The sequence below is a fragment of the Bombus pascuorum genome, chromosome 2 (assembly GCF_905332965.1).
Source record: "Bombus pascuorum chromosome 2, iyBomPasc1.1, whole genome shotgun sequence".
Classification (NCBI taxonomy): Eukaryota; Metazoa; Arthropoda; class Insecta; order Hymenoptera; family Apidae; genus Bombus; species Bombus pascuorum.
In genome coordinates, this window is record NC_083489.1 from 22,323,151 (window position 1) to 22,343,163 (window position 20,013).

Genomic DNA, 20,013 nt, shown 5'->3' on the forward strand with positions numbered 1-20,013 from the left:
TAATTTTCATAATTAATAGCATCAACTGGACATTATACGCTTAATCCAGAGGATACTGTATATCTATCATATGTAATTTAACGACACAGAAATAATTATTGCATAAAAGTTACCAATTAATATTTCAAATAAGTAATAAAAATCTGATCTGCTATGGAGATATTGCGTCAAAGGTACCACTTCAATTTCTAGATTACTCATAAATCGTTCGAAACTATCCAGTCAGATTCGCTCAGCTCTTACTAATATACATACGTATGTATATATGTATGTACTTAGATACAATACTTGGATCCTCCATATGCAGAAACGATACGCGAGCGTGCTAACGGCGCCGCAATTGGTTCTCACACGATTGGTCGACTTAATTGTTCGTGCCGGCGATTCCATTTACCCGGCATTAGCTATTATCAATTAAGACTGACTAAATCGCGATTGTCATGGGTAATTAATACCGGTGGCTTGATGGAAACGGTGATTCAGCGTTCCTTAACATTGCCGATGCCGGGTGTCGTGCAACGACTCGCGTCACGACGACACACCCTGGAAAAAGCTCACCCAGTCTCCATTCATCCACTGATAATAGGTTGTGAGCATTACGGTGCAACGGGTCGCTACAAAAGTTCTGTCTTCAACTATTTACCGTTTCACGTCTATGAATTAAAGAGGAACTACACAAGACCAGCCATAGTTTCCTCTGGAGATTTCGCGTCGTCTACCATGCTCCTCTTTCGACAATGGCGATACGAAAACGATATAGCAGGTCGTTTCGGCTACACCGTGAATTACGAGCACATTTGCAACGAGCTGTTCTCTCTGTGTTGGTTCTTGGAAGTGATCCCTTAAGACGTACGTTGAAAGATAAATTATTATAGGAGATAGAATATTAGATGCCAGTAATTGGTTGTACAGTAATGTACAGTACAATAGTTTTAAGCTGTTTATGTTATTGGATCAAATGAACATATTTTTAAAAAACATTGTCGCATATGCGACTGAAACTTTAGATATTTCTTCTATAGTGCTGGTTTTTTCTGATTCATAAATTTATTGAACATGGTGTAATAAATACTATCTTGCTAGCTTAAATTATTTTAATATTGTAGGATAGATGTGGGAAATATGTGAAAAAATAAAAAGTAGGGTTTTAAAATAAAGACAAGAAGTACAGAATGAATTTGATAGAAAATTATTCAGCAGCACCTCTCACAAAACTGCTTTTTTATCAGAAAATAAATACCAAATTATTCTATAGTAACCAATATCTTTCAATTCATTGTAATTACTAATTCGTAGATTAAATACTTCAGAAATAATAATAAAATCAAAATAATGATAAATATCTTCTTATATGCATATTTTCCTTTCTCAAAATGCGTATATTCGAAAACAAGAATAAATAAATCTAAAAAATGACCTATCACTTAAATATTACCTAATTAAATAAGAGTAAAAGAATCAAATTATAATTATAATTGTAATTGTAATTGTGATTATATTTCCCCATCTTGTGTTCCAAAACAGGTAAATATGCGAATTACTCGACATTCCGTAAATAAACAGTACTTATTATTATATGGACATTTTTACGTATTTCACTTTTTTAATCCTGATTAAAAATTTTTATATTTCAATCGTTTTAATCTGATATATGCATAGAATGCAAAAAATGACGTAAAGATTTAAGAATATATATAACATCCAAGAATGTATATATTCGTACTAAATATGTATTTTGTAATTTCTATATACATTTTTAGATTTATTATTTATCTATTAATATAGTAGTACAATTTGAGTACCATTAACAGCGGTTTCGTACAACACACATAATATATATTCATAAAAGATATCTGTAAATGTTCGAATATTTTCGCAAAATTGTGTAGTTCGGTCCAATTAATAACAGAAACATATGGTACTTCATTTACGACAAGTTCCACGTAAACAAAATGAAAGTAATACTAGAGAAAGAAAAGGTCGAAAGGAAAGGTAAATATACATGATCGTCGAGAGAGTTTGATGCAAACACAGAGAAAAATGAAATTTCAACCACGAAAGTCTCAATAGGCAAACAGTAATTGAACCAGATTTGCTGGAAACACGTGGAAAATGTTACTACCATTTTCATTCTTGCGATATTTCTATCTTGGTGGTATCACTGATAATTCATTTGCCTACGATATTTCAAAAAGGTACAAATATGCCATCGAGAATCGTCATGGCTATGGTATCATATAACAGGGATCGGCGGTAGCAAAAAGAAATATTTTGCAACGAGATCATTTTCCATTTGGCCGTTTCAGCGACACAACGTTAGAGAAAATATTTTTCCGCAGCGAGAACGTGAAAACCGTAAGCGAAAAATACGCGACGTTAATCCACGCGATTTTTCTTCTTCCCGATCGACGCGCTCCAATGAAATGATACATGCAGACTCGGTGAAAATGCTTGGAAAAACTCGATTGCCTTAAAGTTCTGCAAACACTAGGAAACATCACGGAAGAACGAACACACCAGGAACATTTCGAAACATTTCGGTGAACGAAACGCGAACGTCCTCGATGCCCTTCTTCTCTGCTTCTTGTTTTTATAACGTCGAGAAATTCGAGCCCGTCTATCGCGCGAGCCCCTTTAGGCGCACTAAATATTAATAGACGGGAATTGCTTCGAGCTCGTTCGCGCTAAGTCAGCGAACTGGACGGTTTCGATTAAATGTTCCTATACCTGCATTGCTGGCAACTTTCCCCATTTTTTTTTTTTTTTTTTTTTTTTGTACTTTATACACAATTAAGATTGCTGTCATATTCAGAAAAATTTCTTACTGTTAGAGTAATTTTGTAGTTTTCATAGGTTTGCTTCTGTAGCTTTATTCCATATACACAATAGAAAGAAAACGGTTCAAAGATTAAAACTTCAAGGATCATGTGGGAAAAATTTCAACGCGCAAGAGAACATAGATATTTTTCTTACAAAATTATATGTATTCGAAGAACATATTCCCATCATATATTAAGCCTTTTGCAGTATAGTGAAAGGAAGAATAGGACAAAATCTTTAAATATAGTATAGTATAAATTTCACACCTTAAATATCATTATATATAAGGCAATTATTAATATCCATTGCTTATAAAAATTTGAAAGTAGATCTGTATTTTTTGTAGAAAAAGGAACGCAGAAAATTTTAAAAGCATTTAATTTATTCGCCAAAGTTACCCAAAATCACTGTTGCTTTTTATTTCTTTTATACATCGTCCTTGCTTATTTGTCATTTCTTACAAATAATAACAAATAAATATTTTAATGTTAAATTATAACATATACAACGATGATTATAAATATTTTAACCCTTGATAAATTTATTTAAGAGACAACTTTTTCGTTTTCTCTTAATATACATTTTTCTTACCTTGATCTTATGTAGCAACTCCCATACACTGAAATTTAGCATTAATTCCTACAATAATTTTTATCTTAAGCAGTATTATTTAAATGAAAAGTATTTTCGATATAAATTCATGATCAGTTTTAAAAATTTATTTTCCCGCTCTGAAATCCAAACATTTTAAGTTTTAAAATTAAATTAATTTAAAATTAAAATTAAATTAAATTAAAAATTAAGTTTCAACCCAACGATATATTTTATGAAATTACTTGGCTTAATGTTAGTTGTAACTTTTTCTTACTGTTCCTAATATTATAAATGAAGAAGGGTGTATAAAAATGTACACAATCTCCTTATAGTATGAATTTATCTTGTTTTGTTTTTCATTTAAAATAATCACCGTTTATAGTCGTTTTAACAATTACACATTCTACAATCTTAAAATAAGGGTTATAAAACAACGAAAAAATTCTGAAATAATATCTTTCATCTTATTCTTTAGTCATTTTAAAATGTAATTAACATAAAAATGTGGTGTACTATATCGTATTTATACCTATATATACTATCACATATATTTCAATGATGTTAGTTTATGTCTTCGTAAAGTTTAGGTTTAAAAATTTCATAAAATTATCTTTACGCAAAATTGAAAATGTTTTAATCTTTTAAGAACACAGAAACTCTCTAGAATGTGACATACCATAATACCTAGGTATCAGATTGTGTTCCATTGACACTTTGGAGATTTCCATTAGCATTTTTATAAAAAAACTTTAAGATTTATATTTCCAGGATGTCACACTATATTTCATACTTATATTTCAAGAATATTAAAATGTAGAGTAGAAAGTAATTTTCATATGAATTTTAACTAATTTTAATATAGATATATAAATTTAAAAGCTTAATGGAAATTTATAAAGTAAAATATATAGGAAAATAAAAAATATATAATCACTATTTATTTATTGGACAGATGCAGAATGAGCACGAGATAGTAATAGATTGAATATTTCAAAAGGCTGATCAATTGCTTAATTTCATTATATAAGTATATAATTAATGTTCAATTTTCAAAAAGTAAATTACTTGGTTTCGTGAGTTCATTTATAACAAGAAAATGACATAAATAATAGTAGACTTGCAAAATAAATTTAAAGAATAATGTTCACAACATCATCACCTCTTCCCGGTCTTTAATCTATGAAGTTGTCAATGTGACTTCTAAACGGCTCACTCATAAGTTTTAATTTTATTTATTCTAGGTCTCGATTATTCGGTGAGACTCGCTTTAGTCGAACTATCTCGGTTCCAATGAATCCGGTTAATTGAGGTTCTACTATAGTAGATGCAATGTAAATATCTTAATATATGTATATATGTGTATATAAATACTACCAAGATGAATTACATTTTTAAATAGATGATGGTGTACATAGTAAATACATACATTTGAGCTATATTTTACTTCTTTTATAAATGATACATACATTCAGATAAATTATTCCCCAAAATACAAATTTAAATGTATATAGAACTAATTCTGAGAAAAAGGATCTAAACATGGTTAAATCGTTAGTGTTTAATACGCATATTTCTGCGCATGTCAGAATTTCCATGAAACAATAAAAGTTTAGAGTTACTAACGATAGAAATTTGAAATTTAGTTTTATTTTCTAAATTATCAATGCAAAGTAAGGAATCAAGCTTTATGTTCGTCTATATAAAATCAGCAATTTACAGCAACAGAAATTAAATACTTTAAAACTATAAACAGAAGCTAGATTATAACCGTTTAGCACCATAAACCCTTTAGCACTATAAGCAAAATCATCGAGTGTCTTATCTGTATAGTATATTTAAGGTAACTATTAGAAAAGACAAAAGTTTAACGTCTTTTACGAAATATAAAAAGTTCGATTCAATATCGAGTGCCTAGACAATAAGCTATATTTTTTAGGAACGAAGCACTTCAAAAACTTTATTTCACAAACTGAACATTTAATTTCCGATGAATAGAGTTTTAACGCATTTCCATAAATACATTCAATATACATAAATATACGTTAAAATATAATGGAAGAAAATAATTTTTAAGTGCATTGTATAATAGACATTGCATTAGAATTCAATATATCACATTTGAATAAAATTCTTTTCATGTCATGCCTTCTGAACGATTTACTTTTTTTTAGCAACCCTTTTATATGAAAAGTTAATATTCATTGGAAAAATAGCAAAAAATTGTTTACATTAAGAAAAAAAATTATTTTTTATATATGTTCAACTGAAAAACATTTAAATTTTATTAAAATGTAATTATGTTATAATGTAAAATACTCGTACGTCAAAATTATTGAAATTCTACTTTGAATATGATTGAATATGATATAATAAAATATAGTTTATTAAGTGTATTTTATTAGTTATACTATTATATAGTAGTAAATAAAATAAATGAAGAATGTAAACTATTAATTGTATGAAAGAGTAGTATAGAATAATGTTCTATGCCATATATTATGGCATTCTTAGTTACAAAATATTTAAAAAAAGAAAAGATACATACAACCAACGTTTACGTATGTAAAATTTTAAAATCGTTCTAAATTAAATTTTAATGAATAATAATTCACTTACCAATCGCAGTACACACGCCCAAGATCCTCGTCAACGTTGACAGATGAGTGCTAGTACTTCTAACGTATGTGGACATGCCGCCAGGTTCTGAAGACACGTTAAAATCCTTCATGTGTGACACCATATGATAAACAATAAATTTATCAATTTGTTATAATATACAAAGTAAAAAACACTCGTAAGTAGGAAGGATTTTAAAAACATTTAATATGTAATAAACAACGCGCTATATGATTATCAATTTCAATACGCTATGCATTACATCCATCCTCTTTCGGAGACCACGCACAACTGAAAGGATAAGTCCTTTCAGAGAAAGCTTTTGCTATCCCCGCGCTGAACTTCACACATGCGCAGTTTGTATTTTATCCGAATTATTCTCCAGCGCACATACTTCTCAAATTAAATATGACATAAGATTAATGTTTAATATAATATATAAATTTCATATAACGGAAGTGTACGGTTTATCAAAATTTATGTTAACACTTTATATGAATATTAAATTAATCAAAATATAAATTTTATAACCAAATGAAATAACATGGACAATGAACTAAAATAAAGCTTAAAAACAATGTTATTATTTTTGAAGATAAAATTATTTTTAAATGATGAAATTAAAAACATGAAGTATTATTGAGCTTAAAATTTGCGCTACATATGAAATGTGTATGAAATGTAAATACATTTAAACATATTAATTATTATATATTTACAATAAGCACGTTCAATACAGATATGTGCATTACAAAAATATATTCACCTGCGCACTTAAGCGTGTGCATCAATTAAATAACACATAGAACTGAGTGAGGTAGAGATAGTTACAACAATATATTCGCTTCTGAAATAACGAGTATTTAAAATATACATTTTTAAAATTGGAACACTAGCTCATATCATTTTTAATACAGTGTTTAAATATTCGTTTTGTTTATGGTGCAAACACTTCTTACAATTAGAGCACATTTTAATACTGTAATACAATAAGATTTCTTATTATTATATAACAATAACGATATATTTATATATCATATAAAATATTACTTTTTACAACACTTAGATTATAAATGTTATCTGAACTTTTAAATCATCAATTTTAGCTCAATTGTCAATAAAAATAAATAATAGAATTTTTATCGTACATGATTTTTATATCACAAACACAATCACGAATGTCCGCTTTAAATGTATAAATGGTAATTAATATTCCATCAGTCAGCCGCATTTTACCGGATTATTATTTGTGTAAAACAATGAAACACAATTTTAATTAATAGAGATAAAAATAATTTTATAAGATCAATTTTTGTAACTAACATAATTAGTTGTAATTCATTGCAGTTTTGTTTTTGATTAACTTCTTTTTTCTGCTTTTGCTACTCCCAGCATTCTCCGAGTTTGTAGTAGGCGCACTTAACTTAGGAGATTGTCCAGGAATTATATGTTTTCCTTGAATTTCTAAACCTTCGTGATTATTATTATGAATAGTTTGTACTGGTGGAGTAGATCGAGAAATAGGACTTAAAGGTTTCCTGTTGCGTGATACTGGTACAGATGATGATGTTAAAGATCTAAAATTATAAAAATAATATGAAAGATATTCTTCATAGATAAAAAGAAGTTTAACGCTTTCATCATACCTATCTTTGCTACTCGAAAATCGTGTCGTGTCGAGTGGAGCAAGCTTTATATTTTTTGGCCACACAGCAGGAGAAACAGGAGCATGCCAAGCAGAAATTTTAGCTGAAGTTGAATTTTTTCCCGAATTTTTAAAATAATTGATATTTTTACTTGAGCCTAATACAAAATAATATTCATACATAATGCTAAAAATATTTTTAACATTCCATATGTAATACATAATATTAAAAAAAAGTATGACATGCCTTGAAAGGAAGAAACTTCTAGAGACTGTGCCATAAACTTGATTGGAGTAGTTTTGACGGTAGAAAAGCTTTCTCTGGTTGATAAAACATAAGGCACAGGACTAACTACAATCTTTTCATTAAAAACAGTTCCAAGTTTATTTCTACTAGTGTGTGGCCTTAAAAGCTTATCTTCCGTAGTAGATTCATCCTTCTGATTTCTTATTTTGTCATTATTCATAGGATTATCATGTTTTCTATAAGTAGATAAATAATTAACATTCTGCATTTCTGTATTTATTTCATTATTCTACAACACAGTCTATACATACTTCTGAATTTCTTTTGTATATGTTTGAGCACTTTCTTTTCTCATAGGTAAGGCATAATCTTCTCTTCCTTTACTATTATTATTTGAAAATCTACTTTCGAGAGATATTGTTTCCTCAAACCAATTTCCCTTTATACTTTTTGCGGAACTTTTATTACTGTGAATAGTAGCTGTATGTATTTGTAAAACATCATTGAATTCATCATATAATGAATCAATTTCATTTCCTTTATTTGGAAACAGCTTGGATATTACATATTCATAAAGCATATCAAATATCTCATCTTGTGATGTTTTCTGTAATCTTTGCTTAGATGAATTTTTCCTTTTCTACAAATAATATATGTATATAGTCTTTTCAAAGATTGAATTTTTTTTACTAAATAATTTTCTTTCTAGGGGCAAAGGAATTTTTAATGGCAAGTATTGTTATTTTTAAGTCTATTAGGTTATTTTAATAATATGTAAAATATTCAGTACCTTTAATGAAGTACTATATTCTGGAAATACCTCCTCATTATTAAAATCAAAATTATTCTTTATCTGATTATGATTTAGATTCAAATCTTGATAGTTACTTTTAGGTGAAAGAAACAGATTCTTCCCAACTATTCTTAAGTGAGGTATTTGCATTCTCCATTGTATACATTCTTCCAAAACAGATGTTTGAGTTACTTGATTACCATCTTCATACAATGTACTTTCGATAGCTTCCCACTGTTCCATAGCTTTCTTCGTTGCAATATTTTCAATTTCTGAAGAACAGGATATATCTGTTGCAGTACTATTTTTATCCCAGGTTGATACATTGTCATCAACATCTTTCCAAGTTTTCTTCTTTTGTAAACTTGGTAATTGAAAATAATCACTTGATTTATTTTGATTATCTCGAGAAATATTCACTCTTGGTAAAATTTCAGAAGTTTTTATATTTTGTAGTAATCTATAGAAAATAATGTTTGAAATTCTTCCACAATAAATTATATATAAAATAGAAATTTAAAAATAAAAGCAATTTACAAATTATGTTTATATGTAAACATTTAGGTAAAATGAATAAAATGTTATTATAAAACATACGTGTTTCGTTTAAGTTTCCTTTTATGCATTTCATGCTTCTTAAAACGGGTCTTTAATCAACTGAAGTTACTTTTAATCATTTATCTAAAAATCTTTTCGTCGTACTTATTACACGAAACCTACACTGACCACGGTAATTTTATTGATTATTTCCTTAAAAGAAGATCTTTGGTTTAAACCTTTAATTTGAAGCATTCTACCGCCATCATATTATGAATGATTTATTATTTTCTTTGAATAATTAAAAAAAATACAACTTTACCATGAGATAACATCTGATGGATTAAAATTTATGATTCGTCGCACAATTTAGGTATATCTTATTTACTTTCGTATAACATATATTCTAGTTCTAAATCGCATATTCGCTATTGGTCAATAAATAAAATGATAAATTTTTCTATAAATTTAATATGAAGGACATTGTATTGTGTGTTGATATCGTGTTTAGGATTACAGAAGTAATTACTTTAAAACGTATAATAATATTATAATGTATAAAACCAAAAATAAAACTAATTTGTAATATTACGCTATTGCATGAACTCGCTTTTAACATAACTGCGTGAAGTTTGCTTCGACGAATGTATTTAGTTACAAATATCCCGTATGGACCGAGGGTGAAACTTAAATTAACTTATATAATCATGTATAAGATATATCGCCTATATGTGTATGTTTATTGTTTTCTTTCAGATTATAAACTATGTATCTAGATTATAAACTAACTATTGTAACACGGTGCAACTATTATATATAAATAATAATATATATATTTGTATATAAATAATAATGTATGTTATATATAAGTAGTACAGTATAACGTAAAATCGTAAATGATGCAAGTTATAATGTGTATAGCTGTTCAATTGCGTGGATTATGACAAGAGATGTCAAGGTTACAAGACCCTTGTGCTTCCCACCTGAACGTACAGGTAGCCAAGGTCATAAAAGCCTCGTGTTCTGCTATACTCATTGCTGATTGCGGAGCTGTCTCCAAAATGTTATAAATACAGATTCTAATTAAACAAAAGGGCATTCGACTTTACAACGGAGAAAGCTAGAAATACTCATACTATTCTCGATTCACTAAACTTTTCTAATCTCTGCAAAGAAGATCCCGTACTCAAGTTCTTAGAATAAACCACCGTGTTTAAAAGTATTGAGTGTTTCCAATTCTCGCGCATTTCGGCGAGCAAAGAGACCAGCGTTCCACAACTAACACCAACCCACTCGTTTTATCCCTAAAACTCCAAGGTTTAAAACATTACAATAATAATTACTTCTTTTACGTCATATAACCTCTACAAGACCGTTTAAATATACTGTAGAATAGTGGTGAAACTGTGTAGTGAATTCAGGATAGGAAAAATAACAATTTGAAGAGTTGTATTTATAATTTATGACAAAAATTGAAAATACCTTAAATGGAGAAAAATACGTATTTTAATTTTTTAAAATACATGTCAAAGAATACTTACGGTATATTTATGTTTTATATAATCTGAACATTATTTTGTTGCGTTCTTTTTGAGGATTTTTTCAGGAAAAAGGTACGTGGGTTGGTACCTATGAAGCGCTGAACTACCCTGCTCGTAGAATTGCGCGAAAATTCAAAAAGACTTCGGTGTTTCTAAACGATCGTTTATTCCAACTTGTATGTTTCGATCATGATAGAATTGAATTGAGAATTCACTTTTCTGCTTTTGCTTGCCCTTTCTTCATTGTTTAGGATCCCCTTCCCTTGTGCTCTTAATCCAATGATTCAATGGGTTTCGTATTTCTAAATAGACGGGGTTTCCCTTTCCTACGATCGTATAAACATGTTTCGACATTCGCTAGCCATGAGAAATCAACATGGAAGACAACAAAGTTCGTATTCTTGCGAGAGAGATAGAGATGGGTAGAATATATCTCTCTGTCTGACACATTCATGTCAAATATGTGCAGAACGAGAATTTTCTTATCTTCCATGTTGATTTTTTACGATTCAATTTTCGAACGGTTTTCACTAGGTTTCAGTATATGAAAGTCGACACCTGTTTACATATATGATCGTGGTCCTTCCGAGAAAAAAGTGCTTACTTGCGCGGCAATTGAGAAAAATATAATGCAAGAGAGAAACAGCACAATTTGTAAGAAAGTTTACATGGGCCGCCGAAAATAGGATATTAAGAAATTATGTTGAGAACTTTCGGCTGTCAATTTGTGCGATCTGTAATAGTTAATGTAAAACTGAAGTCTTAGGAAAGTTTATGCAAAAGTAATCCTTTGATTATCTTATCTTACCATCATAAGATGTCAACAAATATTACTAAGAAATTTGAACTATTAATTTGATGCAATAATAAATAATTTAAAGGAATTTATCAAAGTGTCTATATGTCTCTCGCGCTACTTTCTCCCCTTATCCGGTTACCTTCCGTCAATAATTGGTCAATGTATTGGTTTGGCAACTAAATGATTGCGGAATTAGATAGTAATGATAAACAATACAATTACAATAATGACAAACGATACAATTTTTCATCCGCATGTATTAGGTTGTCTGGAAAGACTTCTTCGTTTTATAGGGAAATAATAGATGCACAACATTCTTTGTTTTATATTATTTTATTGAATGATCTATGATCCATTCTGTTCTATTGGAATCTAATACAATCAGTCAGTTTAAATTTCGTTCTTCATTTATATCGGTTGTTTTTACTCATTTAAATGAGAACCCATGCTTGTGAGAACTTGGAAAATGGTAACATGGCCATATGTTAAAAATGGTAACAAGTACTCCAAAAATAGACGACGAGTCCGGTTTTGTGCTTTATTCGTTTTTTTCCTTTTTACGTTCGTGCTCTACAAGCCTTAATTTGAGAATGATCATTCTATTTTTGTATAATAGACGCGTTCTTTTAAAAACTAGGCTTAACCTAATTTAACCTAATTACAAATACGATGTGAAATGGGCGTCATGTCGCATAAGAACATGCAGATGCTTGTCTTTACATCATTCCCTTACGAGTGAGTTGTTCGAACTTCAACTCGCATATCTTACTTCAAGGACTCGATGTCATTGACGCAATTCTTGGTTTCGTGGCATACGATAGCTGACTTCAACAACTTATGCCATCTTGCTATTGTTCCATTTGATTGTGGTATGCTGGGGTTCTTGTCTTGTCTGCTTATCAGTTTTGATAACGCTTTTTATGATTTACATTGTGTTCCTTGATCGGTACTGATTGTTGCTGAGACTCCGAATCCTGATATCCATTCCACATAGAGCTATGCTGTCTACAGAGATGTTCATGAATGCCATTGCTTCCGACCACCTGGAGAATCTGTTTATTGCAGTTAAACAGTATTTGTAGCCCTTGCTAATGAAACTATAGAAACATTAAATTTCGATAATGTTCGGATGTATTGTAAAATTCAAAATTTCAAACAATTTCTTTCCTATATATAAGGGATGAACTCGCTTAGTTTTTAAGATATTCGAAAAACTATCGGTACAACTATATTGTATTTCTGCTTACAAATGTGCGTGTATGATAATGTATACGTCAGTATTGATTACCGACATCCGATCACTTATCGTCTGTTTATAAACAGGAGTTCAGGGAAAAAGCGAAAAAAGATGGTTTTAGAAAGAAAAAAAGAACGGGCACAATGGACAATTTGGTCATGTTAACCACAGTCATCAAAATAGAATTCAATAAAAAGGAAGAAACTTATGATAATGTTAACCATCACACCAATTATAAAGATGCTAGAAAGGAAGGGATACCTAATGAAAATACAGAAATATTTTAGTCACTGAGTATCAAACAGAGCTATAGAATGCAAAATTATGCATATCAGGTCGACCTTTCGACCTCATGCTTCGTATTGTAGCATTGTGGAGAGGCCTGGGAGGTGTCATGTAAATTATAAACAAGCGGCTGCTGAGCATGCGCGTGGTGGTACTAAGACAAAAGATAAGGGGTTGCTAAAGGACATAAACGAATTAACAGCAGTATGAGTTGAGAAGCCGGAGAGTGCGGATTGAGTTATCGAGATAGTGTTGCTAGCGTTCTTGAGAGAGAGTAAATCCGTGGTGACTAGAGTTACTAATTAATTATCTAGTTGTCTTAATTATAATATGTTGTTGTGATTAGTTCATGTTAAATAACCATCGTTTACTGTTTAATCCATTGTAAATAAACTGATTATAATAGTTTACAATACTACAGTTCTTCTTTGTTGTATACAAACATCTACGACATTGTGACTTATTTGCAGCAAGCCGCATATCCTGATCTCATAATATTTTGATATTGTACGTTACAGACGAAAAACTTTACACGTATTATTGGGAAATTAAAAATAGCACACCTGGGTTATCTTTTTGACAAGGAGTGTAATTATTAATATAGATTTGTTTACATTTTTTATCACAAAATTTGTACTTTGTTCTGTTAATTTTAATACTTTTATTTTATTATGAAAAATATCAAACAAATTTAGTAAATAAGATCAGAATTGTTACTATATATTTAATAAATATTAAAGTATTTAACCTGTATAATAAAGAATCTTAAAATTTATTATACAAGTATAATATAAACAACTAATACATACTTAGATAAAAAAACTTGTAAAATATGCACTGTCATGTAGGGTTTTGTGTAAGTCTTGCATGTAATGTTCTATGAACTTTTGTACATTTTTCACTTCTTGATTGTATGGGAGATTTAAACTCTAATGATACTCGCTTGGAGCTGTTATTAAGTGTAATTGGGGATAGACTAGATGGCTCACCATAAGATTGTAATTTTTCAAGCCGTTTTTGTATGGCAACAGATTTTGCTAGTTGATTATTTGTTAAACTCCGTCCTTGGAATTCCTGAGATACATGATCATTAAGTTGCTTGTTAGCATTAATATTTTCATTTGATACATCTTTGTTGAAATTATTTCTCATCATTGATTTCTTTTGTACTTTCTCCGAAATTTCTACCACACAGGTATCTATATACGTACTAATATCCTTTGAAAATATGATTTAAAAATATGATTTAGTAACCTAAGATTATAAAGTTATTAAATTTATCACACCAATATCTTCTAATACTTTCAAAACATTTACCGTTATTAAACATTTTAAATTTTCGAAAGGTTCCTGAAGGTGACTGTCTCGAGGATTATGCGTAAAAATACTTCGTTCTGTGCAATATGCCACTGGTATATTCCATGATGTAGCTCGACGCCATTCTAAATTGCCACAGGCAACAAAAGATCCTATAGTCAAAATTTCTGCATACCCATAAGAAGATATCCCGTGCCAAAAAAGTATTGATAAATATGAAGACGGAGAATTTGCATGTGGATGTGCTAAATACACAGCTTGAAAATTTTTCATACCCTAACAAATAAATAGAAAAAATTATCATTGTAAATCTTCAATCTTACATACAGGGTGCGCCGTTAGAATCCGGACAAAAGAAGTTTTGTGCAGAAAGTTGTTTATTTAAGTCAATACACAAAAACACATGAAAATGTTGTTATATCTCATTTAAAGGGTCCTTGCTGAGAACTTTTATTCTATGTAACCACCCTCTGCCTCTATGACCTGCTCTATTCTTGCTCTAAAGCGCGAGCACGCTGACTTCAACTGGTCGCGTTTAATTGTCGCGAATTCTGACTCGATAGCAGCTCGTAGGGAGTTGACGTTGGGGTGCCTGCATTTATTAGTTTGTCTCTCGATAACGCCCCACACGTAATAGTCCAATGGGTTTAGGTCGGGACTGTTAGGAGGCCAGAAATCTTTCGACCAAAACATGTCCACATTGTCAGAGAGCCAATTTTGAACAAGATGACTTGTGTGAGCAGGTGCGCCATCTTGTTGAAATAAATACGGCCTTCCAGAAGCCGTAATTTCCATCCACGGCTTTATTACTGTCTTCAGGACCTCCAAATAAACCTCCTTTGTGATTCTTTCGCCTTTTTGGAAGAAGTGCGGAGGCATGACGTCGCCCTCACTTGAGACAACGCTGAACTTTTCTCGCCGGAGAAGGAGAACCCTTCTCGAACCACTCTGAGGCTGCGTATCTCTTAGCAATGTCGTATACCGTCGATCTTGGGTAGCTAAAGAATTTTATAATTTCGACCGGCGTTCTCCCGGCGCGAAGACTTTCTATAATCGCCGCTCTTCTATCGTATTCCGGGTTTTGCTTAACGAGTTCTGTCATTTTGAGGTTATAGAAGACTTATTGACATATTTAACTAACTTCAGAGTCAATCAGCACAAACATCTGAATTCTAATATGGTGGGAACTACAAATTGAATTCTGTCCGAATTCTAACGGCGCACCCTGTATATATTTACAATAACTTACATAGGGTTCATTTCCAATAGAAGCAATAATTCCTACTGTATCAAATTCTCCATAAGCTGGAGTGAAGGTTGGCTTACTTATTTCACATATTGCTGTATATGTTCTCAGACGAAAACAATTATCAAAAATGCTTACTTGGACAAATGATGCATTTCGATTTGCGGTCAATAGCAACTCATTACCTCTATTACAATAAATATTATGCTACACTTGATTAGTAATAAAAAATAGTAGAGAAATATTATATAGAAATTAATACCTTTTTGCTGAGGGCATAACATTACAAAGTGATATACAATTTCCTTCTTTTAAAATATCTATAATTTCTTCGCTGGGAGACCAAATTGAAAGAATAGCATTTGTTTCTTCCTCAATTACGCGAATTTTTAAAAGAGGTGTAACCTGTCGCGGTAGAGGTAAGCTTTCTTGTAATCGAGACTCTAATTTTTGTCTAAATTTCTCCTGTTTCATGCGACAATCATTCTGTAATTGCTCTAGCTCTTGTTCTGAACGAAATTCCTATGACAAATAAAAATATAAATTTGCAAACAGTTATAACATAGAAAACAATTATTGTTGTATTAGTTAATACCTCTTTAAATATTTTGTCGTAATCTTCATTCCATTCAACTGCTGCTAAATCGATACTGTCTGCATTTAAATTAGTTTTGCATTTTCCAGTATGAAAATATTTCTCTGCTTTAGCATAAAATGCTTCTACCATTGACCGATATTCCTTTTCATAGATAATGTTAGCTTTTTCTTCGCATCTAGCATTTCGAAAAACTAGAATTGGGAAATGAAATGATTTAAAATGATTAGAAAAAGTTGAAAATATTAAAAGCATGCATGCTTATCTTACTAGATTCTCCTGCAGAAGTTCTCTCATGATATAACATTGGATATACCCTCGCAACTATAACTTTAATTTTCCCAATTAAGCCACCATTTGGATAAATGGTCTTTAATTTAGTGTACATTGGTCCCGATGGTACTGTATACCCTAGCTTCATATACCATTTTGCTCTTCTTGTTGAATTTGTATGTAATTTTAAACATACGTTCTCTGCAATCTAAGAGATAACAATTTTTAATGTATTAAATATTCTTCACTAAAATTTAAACAAACTATATTTACTTCTAAAGGTGAGCATCCTTGATCACAATTTAATAATTCAGATCCATATGTTAATAATTTTGTTCCCTCTTTTATTTTACCAGATGTTATATGTTTCATCATTGCCTGATCAATTGAAGCTTGAATACTATACCATCCATCTGTTAATATCAATTTTTTGGACGATGTTTTTAATTGATTTTTGTTTTCGATATCAGAATCATCACACTACATACAAAAAGGAAGAAAAACCTGAATATTGATTCTTAATAAAAAAAAGATTCATCTGCATTAAAAAAAAATTACTTTATTAATAGAAGACACACATAAAACCATTCTCTTGGTTGCAACATCATCTTTCTCTAATATTTTCCTTAAAGCCGATCTTTGAAATCTATCAACTTCTCTATCATAACGATATTTCAATTCCATCATTACCCTGGCAGGAGTTAGAACTCTAAAAAGTAACTCTTTTTTATAGTAATTTATATTTTTTAACACGTTCAAATTATAAAAATAATACAAAGTTCTACCTTGGTAGAATGATATGACCTAGCTTTATTCTATCCATTGATGCTAATTTCCATACAATCCATTTGTAATGATTTTCTACCCACCCAATGGGAAGTAAGTTAGGATCTACACCTGGACTTGCTAAAAAAGATCTTTTAATTTCTGTTATTCCTACATAACCATTTTCATCCAAAATTAAACAAGCTCCATCTTCCAATTTTATACCATCAATATTATTTTGCACAATATTTTGCCTAAACAGTGTAGACCAAATTTGTAATCCAATATCTAATGTACAAAAAGTCATTCTTGACCAAAATATGTCTCACCCGTAAAAATCTGCACAATGAAACTTATACATTATCGCATTATCAGCTCTTAGGTCCAAAATTTCAGGTGGTAATTTTCTGTTAACAAGCTAATAAACAAAGATCAATAATTAAAATTTAATTGTTTAATAAAAAAATTATATCTCTTTCCTTACACGTTACCTCTTCATATGTACATAGAATAGGTTTTTCTCCCTTACTAATTTCTTTCCATGATATACGATTATTGGTATTATTCTTTCTGTGAAAATATAATTTACTGATTGTTGGTTGAGGCTTACTTTTTTGCTTCATAATAATTTGTTTATCCTGCAATATAAATAAATAAATAAGATATCGTTTTACAAAGTTCCTTTTAATAATAACATTAATAGTAACAATAAGACATATTATATTGAAGCTTACTTGTTCTAAAGCAGCTTCTAAACGTTTCTCTAATACAGTTACAGATTGATTTATGAAGTCTATCATTAATTGAGAGTCACCAAAATCATTGACGACTACAGAGTCATATTGATCCTGTTTATCTGTTAAATTTTGCTTCTCTGTTAAACAATTATCTTTTTTATTTATATATTGATTCGAACTTGCATAATTATCATTTAACTTTTCTAAATTATCTATAAATTTATCTGCTTTACATAAACATGCCAACTTATCTACTTTATTTTTTGAGGTATTTGTAGTTTGTCTTCTACCTATACTCCTTCGCTTTCTACGAATAAATTGTCCTCCTATTACTGGGCTAGATGGAACAGTTTCAGTTTCATCATTTTCTTTGATTTCTTTAGGAGATATTTGTTGCTCCATGAAATCTAAATCTTTTTCATCGGCTAAAAGTGCAACTGCACTAGCTATTTCATGTGAAATTACATAGTTATCTATTATTTCATCACTTTCCTTATTTGTTTTATTAATATTAATCATATTATCATTTAATTTAAGTTCAACATCACAATTTGAAGTTACTTGCATAGATACTGAAGATGTGCTTTGATTTCCTTTTTCTTCATTATTCAATGAGTTTCTATGAGTTGATTTTAAATCTTGAAACTCATTACTAAATCGTAACTTTTTAAACTGACTAGATTTTGTTTTGTTGTTCAAAGATACATTGTCATCTACATCTTTAATTTTTCGCTTCTGCAAAGGTTTAGGTAATGCAAGAATAGTTTCAAAATCTTTGGAGATCTCTTCTTGAATTAATGCTTTTGCTTTCGATAGTGCTTCATTGGTCACATTAATACATTTACCACTTGCAGTTTGAAATCCAACATCTGGTATTTGCACATTAAATGTATTAATTTCATTTTCAGCTTTGAATTTTTGTTCAGAGTTATCACTTTCTTGAAGCTCATTATTAAAGAGTTTTTTTGCTTTTGATAGTGCTTCATTGGACACATTAATGCGTTGACCACTTGCAGTTTGAAATCCAACATCTGGTATTTGCGTATTAAATGTATTAATTTCATTTTCAACTTTGAATTTTTGTTCAGAGTTGTCACTTTCTTTAAGTTCATTATTAAAAAGTTCTCTTGCTTTTGATAGTGCTTCATTGGTCACATTAATGCGTTGACTACTTGCAGTTTGAAATCCAACATCTGGTATTTGCACATTAAATGTATTAATTTCATTTTCAACTTTGAATTTTTGTTCAGAATTGTCACTTTCTTTAAGCTCATTAATAAAGAGTTTTTTTGCTTTTGATAGTGCTTCATTGGTCACATTAATGCGTTGACCACTTGCAGTTTGAAATCCAACATCTGGTATTTGCGTATTAAATGTATTAATTTCATTTTCAACTTTGAATTTTTGTTCAGAATTGTCACTTTCTTTAAGCTCATTATTAAAGAGTTTTTTTGCTTTTAATAAAGCTTTTTCAGACACATGGATTGAATTACCACTGGCAGTAGTAAAACCAAATGGGGAACCATCACTTTTATTATTCATATTTATATATATTAAACTTTTAAAATCTGTATGAAAATATATTTATTAAGTAGATTGATATTAAAACAATGTCAACACTGAAAATCGTTCGTTCTTATACTTTAATTGATGATATTTAAGCATTTTTCATAATTACCATTTTCCAAGCATTAAGACGAATTTTGCGATAATCACATGTTGTCAAAGAATGCCATCTGTAGAAGTATCCGACAAATTAAATTTTTTTGTAGGGAAAATGCCATCTATATATTATATTATAAAGTCAGATTAATACTATCTGATATTATTTTAACTCTCATAAACTATTAATTGTATCAAATTTTACAGGCTAAAATAAAGTAATTCATTGGAGAAAGATAAGTTGTTATTTTGCCAAATAAATTAAAAATATAATTTCAAAAAATATTTATTGCCTGTTAGCAAT

General features: G+C 30.0%; 3 protein-coding genes across 6 annotated transcripts in view; all 3 read right to left on the reverse strand.

Annotated features, from left to right (window-relative positions):
* Positions 1-6,342, reverse strand: part of LOC132904615 (uncharacterized) — a 234,780-nt gene extending 228,438 nt beyond the window's left edge. The window contains exon 1 of one of the 2 annotated variants that reach the window (XM_060955277.1): positions 6,031-6,342. In XM_060955277.1, the coding sequence (XP_060811260.1) occupies positions 6,031-6,154 (124 nt within the window). In that variant the 5' untranslated portion in view covers positions 6,155-6,342. The remainder of the gene's footprint in view (positions 1-6,030) is intronic. The other variant, XM_060955278.1, reaches the window with a different exon arrangement.
* Positions 6,343-6,720: 378 nt separating this feature from the next.
* Positions 6,721-9,970, reverse strand: LOC132904608 (uncharacterized). The gene is made up of 7 exons (XM_060955264.1): positions 9,575-9,970; positions 9,313-9,465; positions 8,713-9,175; positions 8,234-8,562; positions 7,923-8,158; positions 7,677-7,833; positions 6,721-7,607 (listed from the first exon to the last, which is right to left on the reverse strand). Exons 2-7 carry the CDS (start codon positions 9,339-9,341, stop codon positions 7,358-7,360), a joined length of 1,464 nt encoding a protein of 487 aa, XP_060811247.1. The 5' UTR covers positions 9,342-9,465; positions 9,575-9,970; the 3' UTR covers positions 6,721-7,357.
* A 1,936-nt stretch (positions 9,971-11,906) lies between these two features.
* LOC132904588 (breast cancer type 2 susceptibility protein homolog) lies at positions 11,907-19,856 on the reverse strand. 3 transcript variants are annotated; one of them, XM_060955210.1, is made up of 13 exons: positions 19,726-19,856; positions 18,045-19,615; positions 17,802-17,948; positions 17,640-17,728; positions 17,331-17,564; positions 17,104-17,254; positions 16,819-17,025; positions 16,543-16,753; positions 16,273-16,466; positions 15,940-16,199; positions 15,681-15,864; positions 14,432-14,707; positions 11,907-14,332 (listed from the first exon to the last, which is right to left on the reverse strand). In XM_060955210.1, exons 2-13 carry the CDS (start codon positions 19,587-19,589, stop codon positions 13,955-13,957), a joined length of 3,876 nt encoding a protein of 1,291 aa, XP_060811193.1. In that variant the 5' UTR covers positions 19,590-19,615; positions 19,726-19,856; the 3' UTR covers positions 11,907-13,954. The 3 variants fall into 3 exon arrangements, with proteins under 3 accessions (XP_060811193.1, XP_060811194.1, XP_060811192.1); XM_060955211.1 differs by having other exon boundaries at positions 18,045-18,184; positions 18,338-19,855; XM_060955209.1 differs by having other exon boundaries at positions 18,045-19,856.
* Between the last annotated feature and the right edge of the window lie 157 nt (positions 19,857-20,013).